Genomic DNA, 11,423 nt, shown 5'->3' on the forward strand with positions numbered 1-11,423 from the left:
ACTTGACTTTAATTATTCAGTATTGGAATAAAGTGGTTCCAAATGGAGTAGGATGCATGTCCAGAGTACATATAACCAATGTTGGTCGGACTCTCCAAAATGGTTGCTGCACCATGTCGGATGGTCCAAAATGCACAACTGTTGAAGGATCCAACACGCACCAAGTGACATTCTGAGCAGCATAGCCTATAACCAACCTTAACGATGCACAAATTGAGATGTAGGTGTTGTTATTTTTGTTTTTCGTAGCTTTTTTGCTTTTACATTACCTTGTCAGGACAAGAATGGTAGCTTTCTCCCCAACCACCATCAGACCTTTGTGTTCGTAACAGAAATTCAACGCCTTTACGAACAGCTACAGAGTTGCTGTAACTCTTGCCTACTGCAGCAAGCCCTCCAAGAGCAAACCAGGAAGCATATGTGAAGCACACACCCCAGCAACCATACCTGTTGACATGATTAATCATGTCATATGTATCGATAGAGCAGAAAGTTCAAGGACTCACAAGAGAAATATCATATACCATGAACCATCAGGCTTCTGTACATCTTCAACATATTTAACAGCATTATCAATGAAATTGTCAACCTCCGTGGTTCGGTGTCCAGGGTATAGCTTCTTAAAACGAACAAGTGCTTGTATTGACGAACCAGTGCACTCAACATATCTGGATTGACATGTAATCAATGTGAAGCTGTAAAATGGAGACTAACAATGGGGAAAAAGCTAAAGCGAAAGAGAAAAACAAGAGACAAAATCTTACTCATGCTCAATGACAACGTCCTCAAGAAATTCAGTAGGATTGAGCAACTGTCAGTGAATAAAACAGAACAAGAAAGTTAAATATTCAGGTTCTGGATGACTACAGAAGAAGTTGAATGTTGTTAACAACCATGAAATGAAGCAGATAGATAAAATTCCTATTGTGAATCTCAAACTAAAATAATTAATTTACTATCCTCCAAATACTCTGAGGCCCTTGCAGGCTCCCATGCTGTCAAACCCCCATTTTTGCTCTGAAATTTTATTTAAAATGGATCTCAATATAACTAGAACTGAGCCAAATGACGAGTGCCTAAATTCAGAAAGATGACTTTATAACACAGGTAGCCATGTATTGGATTCTCTATTCAGTGTAAGATATATGTTTATCTTGGAAATTGTGTACAAGCAGCAGACAACTTCAGATTCAATGACTAATGATTTTAAGACACATTTCTCTTTTTTTTTTACCTGTAACGAAAGAATAACGTTCACCGAGTCATACAGTCGTGCAGGTTCCATTGCCTCACCGACTAATTCAGAAGGCATTGTAGAGAAGAGAAGGCAGCACTAGAGAAACAAAATTAAGAAGTTATCAGGAAAATCTACTAGCATTGTCATCTTACTACTTTTCAGTAATTTCAAGAAGTTGGAATCTTAATTTCATTGAATAGTTAGATACCCTTAATGCTTCGGCAGTGGTATCAGATGCTTGCCATCCATGATCTTGATCTGAAAAAGTCCACGATCCTTTTGAGATATGCCGATACATCCCTATAAAATCACCAGAAGGATTGTTCTTCACCTAGCAAGAAGTCATTACATTAATAAGGTCCATATTTTGAAAGAGCTGTTATGCTCATAATTGGACATCCAACCTGAGATTTTTTTATGAAGTCATGTCCTTTTCTAAGAGTATCTGATATCTCATCGTTCATCTCACTGGCCAACAGTGCTTGAATAGCAAAACTAGTATCCCATGCTTGACTACCGAAACTCTGCAATTCAACGACAAATACTCGCCTGTTTCAGAAACAATTGCTTGCATCATTTCAGAATATGAAATGGGGCTAGTTTTCTTTTATTTTACAAACGCGCGTTAAGTGTAAAAGAGATCCTATTTCCAAACTCATTGTGGTTTGGGAAATAGTATGATTTCCTTGCTTACAAAAAATAATTCATATACACCAACCTGCATTTTCATTCCATCTTCAGCTACCCATAAATAATCTGGAATCCGAGCAAGATGTTTTTTGAAATAACTGCCATTTGGATCCTCAACCCAACAAGAAAGCATACACAGTACCTACACAATCCATGTGTTACATAAGTGTCAAAGGATTGAAGTCGTTAAGAAAATGTAGGTATTTTGTAATCTGTCCAAAATGAATAAGTTGCCGTACTTTATTAACACAGCCAATGGTGATGTATCGGCTATTCTCGTCTTCATAATGTATATGCTTCATGGTAACTTCAAGAGCTTTATTTCTTAGCTTGTTAAAAGGCCAATGAGTCAATAGAGGCTCGGTACATGTGTAGAGGCTGTCCCACATCAAATCATGAACCCATGGATGAGGGTAATAGAGATCCTCCTGCAGCAAGAAGTTTGTGTTTGAGCATTGTAGAAAATAGTATGATATCTACACTAACTTCAACACTGAGGACTCATTTGGTCAGTAGACAAAGTTTTAGAGGGATAAATGATAATCGAATATTATGTCGAGGTTATTTTACTAATCTCAGTAATCAAATGACCCTTAGTAGTCATACCTTTGCACATAAATGGCGTACTTTTTTCCAGTTAATTTCATTGTATGGCTGATTATATAACTCTTTCCTCAATTGTAAAATGAGAGGTGTGATTGGACCAACAAATCTCTTCCCATAGAGATAAGACATTGGCATGTAGACCATTAGGCTGTAACACCACATTTTTGCTGCAGTTAAATAATGAGTCAAACTACACAATCCTGAAAAACTTTTATCTACAATAACATGTAATAAAACTATCAGGATATGTACTAATAAATGCATGAGGTATAAAAACACTAACCAACCTGGATGCACGGGAAGAAAAGATGGAAGAATCCAAAACTCAGGTGGCATTGGATTGGTTCCTAACCATTCAAAAACTCCAAGAATCTGATTCAAAGAAGAGGAGATTTCTTTGCACAAGAAGAAATACATGACACTAGAAGGTTACATGACTATAGCGAATGATATAATTTACTAGGTGTAACTAATATCAGGCCGTCTAAAGATAATTACAAAAGGTTAAAAATCACTAACATCAGTATATCATAACCGGTTAGAATACACAGATAGGACGCAAAACTTTGTACGCGATCAGTGTATATAAGTTAAATCCTAATTGATAATACTCTAAAAAGTCATTAGGTAATAAAGCATACCGAGAGATATGTTTTTCCCCAAGAGGGGATTGCAGTGACACTACCATGAGCAAGAATCCATTTCCTTGCTCTAGCACAGGCATTATTTTCACCGCCATCTGGTCCTTCTCCAAGGATCCTCATGCATATGTAACTCAGTGATGTACAGAACATAGTACTGTGACCTTCTATGTGCAAACCCCATCCACCATCTTCATTCTGAATAATGCAGAATACAAAATACTTGACATGTTTTGTAAGATAGACACTCAAAACTTAGTCAGGAATCAGTAGACGCTCAAACTTAGTCAGTAATCAGCTAAGACACTTGAACTTGACAAAAGTGTGTCAAGAGAACACTTCAGGTTGACATGGAAAATGGTGTGTTTTACACCTTCCATTTGAAGAAATGGGTTTTCTATTCCATTTAAATAAGCCAACAAAAAATCTTCATAGAAAGAAAGTAAAAAATATACTTATTTATTAAATAATTTCTTTGATAATTTCAATTTTCCCATAGTGGTTCTTTCTCTTATCTTCATGAACATATTTGTATCATTTTCTGGAAAGCAAAAAAAAAAAAAGAAATTGGCAAAAAAGGAATTAAGGGGATTCCATATTTTTAGTTGCAATCATCTATTTGGAACTTTGTTTTTAAAAAAAAAAAGTGAGTGAGATTCCCGATTGATAGTTTATAGTTTAATTTGACATTTGAACTTTAGAGATTATTGACTTGTATTTTTTAAATTTTATATAAATAAAGGAATAATACATAAATGTATCATTTAACTTGACCTTAACTAGTATTTATTCTTCCAACTTTGGGTATACACACGAGTAGGCAATTAACCTTGTATAAAGTTGAATAAATAGAGACACACGCGTCCTACGAGGTTATAATATGTGTCCTATCTAGCATAATACACATCAGTTCGAGTGTCCTATCACGCAAATTGTCATGTCACACGCGTGTTCAAATTTAAGTGTCTAATTGTACGTACCACAAGTTGAAGCACGTAAGTTAAACATACACTTAAATAATTTCGGAATGTGCAAAACAAACTCTGGTAGAATAAAAATATATTCATTGTGACATTACATCATATACCTGGTGACAGTATATATACCGGAGAATTTCCTTACGATGTTCAGCTGGGAATACAGTGTTAAGATGGCCAGTGATATACATACACATAACCTGAAAATTTTATGGGGAAAATAGCTTAATCATATCCAAGTTTTCCAATTTGTCAAAAGGATTTTAAAAATTTCCAAGGAATTAAATTACCAGAGGTGGAAGAAAGAAGAGAGGGCCAGCATTTTCAGCAGGCCAATGGCCATCAAAAGCCTGTAAGGCTGAGAAGAAATGAACAGATCTGCGCAATGCAATTGTGGCAATTTCATGGCTAATTTCTTCTCCTTTTTCTACTTTTACTGCTCCAATTCTCTGTTTGAAATTTTTCTCTCCGAGAAACTGCACAAAGGGCACGAGGAGAGGAAAAAGTACTAGTACACTGACCCTAAATAGCAAAGTGTGAGGAAGCGTTTTATGGTAGAATGGTATGTTTTCTATTACTTATATTATTGTAGTTTTATTTTATCTGTATCATTGTTATTTATAATGTTTCGATTATCATATGATTTAATTATTATTTTGATTACTTCTACATTGTTTTTTGTTATATAACATATTCTTTTAATTCTCTTTTTTTTTATATTGAAAATAGTCTATTTATTTTCATAGGATAATAATAAGACATAAATTTTATTATTTTCAAACTTTATTTGTAGGATTTCTGCAGGTATATTATTGTTGTTGTAAATATACACTCTAATAGTTTGGAGTGGTTATTTGTGAGGCAAAATAACATATTTATTTATTGTTTAATGCCAATTTAAAATTCTTAGAGTGTGTTTGGCCGTGCAATATGAAATCATAATATAAAATTATGAGATGAAGTTGATGTTTTGTTTGGACATGTAAATTTGGATTTTTTATGTTGTAGTTTTTTTCATAAATATAAGAACCCCATAAATTGTCTCAATTATTTATATAATTTTATCAAATAAGTAAAAATTTATAAAATTGTATAATACACTATCACAAAGCTATTCTAAAAAAATACAACATTTGTTGATCAAACTTAAATGCAATAAAAATAAATTTGAATGAAATAGTAATAAATTTGATCAAAAATCTTAAATTTTGTGAATATAAATGATAAAGTAGAAATTAATTTGAAGTAATAATAAATTTTGTGTTGGTGAGAATAATAGTTATATGAGATATAAATGATTTAAAAAGTAATGATATGAATTATAAATTTTATTTACATATGAAATAAATAGTAAGTAAATATCTTTTTACAACATATAAATTTGTTGGTCAAGTTTTGTATCTGAAAAATCTCAAATCATGATTTGATATTTCCAAATCATGCTTTATGAAGAATTTGAAATTTCATCTCATAATATGAAATCATGAAATAAAATCAGCATGAAATCACATATCCAAACGTTAATTTTATTTTATGATTTCATATAACGATTTAAAATCGCATATTTAAACGTCTACTTAGTTTTACTATTCGTTGAAGTTTATCTAATATTACCGCCACTTCATAGAAAAAAGTCTCAAAATTTGCGCTAAGACCTTTACTCGAACTTTAAACAGAGTTTAATTAAAATTATACTTGAAAATTAAAGATAAAATTGGTCACTTCAAATATCTTGAATAAAAAAATATCTCTTGAATTTTGTAAGTTTAGATATATTATGCCATTCCTATAATGAAAGCCTTTAAAGAATTAAATAAAAATATTGAAATTTAAGAGTCCATAATTTCATGAATCCAAATAAAATGAGTACTACTTTCTATATCAATTTATCTTTTTATTTTCTAAGTTTAGTTCCAAAAAAAAAAAGTTACATTTTATATCTAACAATTCTTTAATTTAATAATTGATATAATATGTATAACACTATTTATCTTCAAAAGCCCACCTATCAATTTATATTTTTATACTCCCCTCTATTTGAATTTATATATTTAGTTTCACGCATAGTATATTGAAACCACAAAATTTAAAAACAATGCTACATGAAATACTAATTTTATTTAATATCACAAAATTCAAAATTTTATAGAAAAACAAAAGGATAGAGAAAAATGAAAGATATTATAAACCTGCATTCTCCAAAAAAGATCGCTACTAGGCTTGACGTTATACCTATTGTTCCAAAAATGTTGACGGGCCGAATCGATCTCGGCCCGTTCTTCTATCGTTCCAGCATTTGGGTCGAACTCCCACATTTGTCGTCCAACATAGTTGTTTGTGCTATACAAATATGGATTATCTTGCCCTTCAGCGATCTTCAATTTCCACATTCTTGATTTTTTCTGTTATTTACAAAGACTTACAGTTTAGTGATTTTAATGAAGATCTCACGTTCAAATTATTGAAGGGTTGAAGAAGCAAAGTTAGGTCGGCAAAGAATGATCAGTTGAATATTCTTCGCTAAGAATTATTAAGTATATGTAGTAATGCAGACAAGAGTCATAATATTTAGCGGAAAACTTACATAAATATACTATATTAAGAAAATTTTTATCATTTATAACAATAATTATTTTTTTCACTGGACACTTATAATACATTTATAATACAGTGTTAATACAACTTTAATACATATTAGCGAGAATAATTTATAAACTCATATAATACAAATTTTATTCATGGATAATATATTTATCACACACTTTAATACATTTATAATACGTTATGTCAATTTCTTACCAAACAAATATAATATATTTTAAAACACTTATAATACATTTATATTATTCACTTTTAATACATTACATATATATCATAATATTGCTGTGTATTGTTATAGATGATAATAAATAAAAAAATATCACTAAAATCAGTAATTATTTATTAAAAAGTGTTCTCTCTGATAATTTTTTCATAGTTAGCTTTAGAGGTGTCGAAATGGGTTTGGCCCGTGAGGTCAGCCCAATCCAATCCTTAAATTAAGTGGGATTGGGCTGAAAAATTTCAACCCATTTAAGAACGAGGCTTTTTAGCTCAATCTCATTTGGTCTATATTAGATCCACCCAAAATAGGATTTTTAAAAAATAGGATAGAATTTGTTTATTTTCTATTTAAATATGTTATGTATATAATGTCATTTTTTCCCCTTCCTTGAACAGTCTCATAGGCTTAACCCCCGAGCTTTGGAGATCAGCCCGTGGATCGTGAATTTTAAAAATATTTATTATATATATTTTAAGTAGTGTTTATTTTGTCAAATCTTTAACAACTAGGCAATTGAAGTTACTGTAACTATGAATGTTGACTGTTGTGTCTTGCTTATTCTATTGTTTTGTAATTATTTCACTAAAAGTGTGTGCAATTCATGGACATGTGAATTTTTGACGTATTGGTGTTGTGTTAATCAATATTCGATAATCTTTTTAAGAGGTCAATATTGTCCATCTTTTGATTTAAAGGTCAACGTCCCAACCCATAGGCAACATAAGACTAGGTTGGACCATTATTTTATAGGCTCTTTAGTTAAAATGCTCCGTCCGTCCTATCCATTTAACTCGCTAGCACTTTAGGATTAAGTTGAGTTGGGTTGGATTGGGATGGGTCAACCCATTTTAACAGCTCTATTTAGTTTATGAATTTTGTATCACTTTCTTTTCTTCTACTTATTGTGTTCTTGATAGATTATTCATATAATAGATATAAAGTCTGTACCAGCACAAGTCCAATTTGTAATACTTTTTTTGTTTTAATTTATACGACACATATGAAATTTGGAGTCAAATAATTTTTATATGTTTTTTTTTAATATTCCAAGTGTTAATTATTATAGTTTATAGTACGTTTTCATTTTTTTCACATAATATATGTTACTCCTTTTGTTTCAATTTATGTAGCACAAATAAATTTCAAAAGTCAACCAAATTTTTTAAATATTTTTTAAAAAAGTTTTAAGTTGCTAATTATTGTTATTTACAGTACTTTTGACATAATTTCACATAATATATGTTTCTCTCTTTGTCTTAATTTATGTGATACATCTGAAATTTTGAATGTTAATCAAAATTTTCATATATTTTTAAATTATTAATTATTATAATTTATAATATTTTTTATATTAATTTAAAATATATAATAGACTAAAATAAAATAAGATAAATAAATAAAATACCCTTGACTAGAAAAGCAGGCATGTCATCCAACACCTACTTTCCTAGCCGCTTATACATATATATATATTCCCTTGACTAGGGAAGCAGGCATGTCGTAAAACACTTGCTTCCCTCTTAATATTATATTAAATGTATGTGTTGACATTCAATTTTGATCTTTCACAAATATATTCGTTTTTTTCGATAAAACAATATGTTTTAAATTTCAAGACCAAATAATTTAATTTTAACCGTAATTTTGGACATAAAATCTTTAAAATAAAATTTATATACTATGTAAAAAATGCTATAAATCACAACAGTTAAGGATTGAAGATATATGAAAAAATTATGATTAAAAAAAATATTTGAATTTTGAAAATTAAAAATATCACATAAATTTTTTAAAAAAACTAATTCTTCTTAACACAAACACAAATTTTAAGTCAAAATTATTAAGTTTTATCTTGCAAGTAGATTAAAATTATTTTTCGTATATATCACTTTTTCATCAAATCATTAAAAGGATGACATGATAGATGCTTTAAAGGTCTAAGTAATATTTCATGCAAAGTAAAGATAAAGTGACCACAATTTTTTATTTTTTTTTAATTTATAAAAAAAAGAGAGAGAGAGAGAGAGAGAAGACTCACCAAGTTTGGAAGACTGAAAGAGAAGAAATTATGATGGTGTGGAAATAGAAAAAAAAGAGTGATCTATTCAACTTTTAATTCTCTCTTATATAAGAAGTCTACAGTTAGGAGTAGGGGTGTACATGGATCGGGTTGGTTCGGATTTTTTACAAACCAAACCAAACCATTTGTGTCGGATTATTAAATCTATAAACCAAACCAAACCAATAAAAGTCGGGTTTTTCGATATCAATTTTTCTCGGGTTTTTCGGGTTTTTCGGGTTTTTTCGGGTTTTTCGGGTTTCTCGGGTTTTTTGGATTTTTTCGGATTTTTTTGGGTTTCTCATAGTATCTAATAAAAAGCACAGAGCAGTGCTTCTTAAAAAGAGTTCTACTACAAAATATCAACATATAAGATTGAGGCACAACACTGTTTGAAGTTTTAACTTTATAATATAACTTTATAAGATAAGTTTTTTTTTGTATATTATTTAGATGGGCTACTTAAGTCCAAATCTAAATGTAAGAAAGAAAATAAAAATTATGAAAAAAATTTAAAAAATATTTATAAATTACATTTTAATAAATATTTTTATGTATAACATAATTTAAAAGTAGTATATCTATAATCGGGTCGGTTTGGGTTCGGTTTGACTTTTTTTAGTTAAAACCAAACCAACCCTATAATGGTCGGGGTTTTTTTTCAAACACCAAACCAAGTCAAACCAAACCACTAGTCGGGTTTTTTTTCCGGTTTGGTTCGGTTTGTCGGTTTGGTGCGGTTTATCGGTTTGTCCTGTACAGCCCTAGTTAGGAGCTTCAGCCCGTCAACTGTATTATTAATGGCGAAATCAAAATTTTTATTAAAATATTATTAAAAATAAATAAATTTAGCTTAAAAATTTAAATATAATTTAATTATACGTGAATTAGACATTGATTATATATGAAATAAATATTAATTATACATGAAATATACACTGATCATTCAATCTCAATCAACTAAAAATCTCTTTTAAATTGTTCTAAATTTTAGATATAAATTATATTTTGAATACTTCAATATATAATTTGCTCAAAATAATTCGTGTTTACGATACGTTATTTACAGAAAAAGAGAAAACAAAGAGGAAGGAGGACGTAATTTGTAACATATATTTAAGCTAAGGGCATTTTGAGAATAAAAAGTAAATTGAGGGCAGCCTTGACATTTAATGTTCCATTTCACATATGTACTGCTTTAGTAGCAAACACGTGTCCAATAGGTGTCTTGAACATCTTCAAGTGTGTTTCGCACGCAGTAAAATATTTTTTGATTTTTTTTTTAAAAAAAATCTCATATTTCGATGATCAAATATTTTTGGTAGGCAAACAAATAAATTTGATTGTTCAAAATATTTGTTAAAAAAATATTTTTTTTAAAATAAGAAAAATAACCCCTCTAATAAAAAATAAAAAAAAATTCATAAATGACGTTTCAAGTTTATTGTCCTCCCCAACTATCCAACATCTCCAACTCCCACTCCTTACCCCATTTTGCTTATATAGTATTTTGCTATGAGTTTTTTTACTTATTTTTTGTTGTTTGACAGTAAGCAAATAATATCATCTCAAAAATATTTATCTAAGCTAGCTCTTGAGGTAAGACGTGATCATCACGTATTAGCTAACCCAATGTTGGCCCCTAGTTTAATTGGTTATAGTCTTGAGGAATTCTTACCTCATCAGCTCGCTTAATTGTGAGCCCAAAGATCCATATTTTCAAACACTAACAATATGATTAGGTGTGCCTAGGATCATGGGGTTGATACTCGACCACATAACAACTATAACTATGCCTTAGTCCCAAACTATTCCGGATGAAAACAATAAATACAACTTAAGATATCCCAGGTGACCAATCATAAACTAATATAATTTGACCTTTGAGAACTGTGCCTGCCACAAACTTTCTGCCAGCCATGGCTGTAGGCTGTAGTAATAAATGCGACCTTTGAGTAACATTAAAAAGGTCCCCCAATTTTAGGAAAGTTTACATCTTTCATCTTTGGTCATAACCTTTTCACTTTTTACACAAAAATGAGTGATACAAATTAAGAACCCGTTTGAATGGACTTAAAAAAAATAACTTTTATATATGAAGTGCTTTTAGAACTTAGAAGTGATGAAAGTTATTTTTATAAATAAGCAGTTGAGTGTTTGAATAAAAGTGCTTATGATGTGAAGTTTAAGATTAAAAGAATAAAAAAAAGTAGTTTGAAAATTTAGTTAAAATATAAGGGATATAAAAGTAATTTCCATGGTCAAAGAAAATGACTTTAAGCACTTTGAAAAAAAAAAAATTAGGAATCCTAACTTTTCATTTTTTACCGACTTTAAGAACTTTATGGCTTAAAGTCAGCATTAGACAAACACGTCCAAAAGTTAAAAA

At 30.1% G+C, this 11,423-nt stretch overlaps 1 protein-coding gene across 3 annotated transcripts in view; it reads right to left on the minus strand.

Moving 5' to 3' along the window:
- The window catches only part of LOC129870822 (beta-amyrin synthase), a 52,888-nt gene extending 43,851 nt beyond the window's left edge, over window positions 1-9,037 (minus strand). Inside the window, exons 1-15 of one of the 3 annotated variants that reach the window (XM_055945697.1) lie at window positions 4,442-4,714; window positions 4,262-4,351; window positions 3,175-3,372; window positions 2,821-2,905; window positions 2,534-2,700; window positions 2,167-2,355; window positions 1,956-2,069; window positions 1,642-1,761; window positions 1,446-1,568; window positions 1,235-1,333; window positions 961-1,017; window positions 765-811; window positions 525-668; window positions 270-447; window positions 70-186 (exon numbers count right to left, since the gene is read on the minus strand). In XM_055945697.1, coding sequence (XP_055801672.1) covers window positions 70-186; window positions 270-447; window positions 525-668; window positions 765-811; window positions 961-1,017; window positions 1,235-1,333; window positions 1,446-1,568; window positions 1,642-1,761; window positions 1,956-2,069; window positions 2,167-2,355; window positions 2,534-2,700; window positions 2,821-2,905; window positions 3,175-3,372; window positions 4,262-4,348 — 1,725 coding nt within the window. In that variant the 5' untranslated portion in view covers window positions 4,349-4,351; window positions 4,442-4,714. Of the gene's footprint in view, window positions 1-69; window positions 187-269; window positions 448-524; window positions 669-764; window positions 812-960; window positions 1,018-1,234; window positions 1,334-1,445; window positions 1,569-1,641; window positions 1,762-1,955; window positions 2,070-2,166; window positions 2,356-2,533; window positions 2,701-2,820; window positions 2,906-3,174; window positions 3,373-4,261; window positions 4,715-6,340; window positions 6,554-9,013 lie in introns of those variants that run through there. The other 2 variants (XM_055945696.1, XM_055945692.1) reach the window with 2 other exon arrangements.
- Between the last annotated feature and the right edge of the window lie 2,386 nt (window positions 9,038-11,423).

This window comes from Solanum dulcamara, chromosome 10, assembly GCF_947179165.1.
Source record: "Solanum dulcamara chromosome 10, daSolDulc1.2, whole genome shotgun sequence".
NCBI lineage: Eukaryota > Viridiplantae > Streptophyta > Magnoliopsida > Solanales > Solanaceae > Solanum > Solanum dulcamara.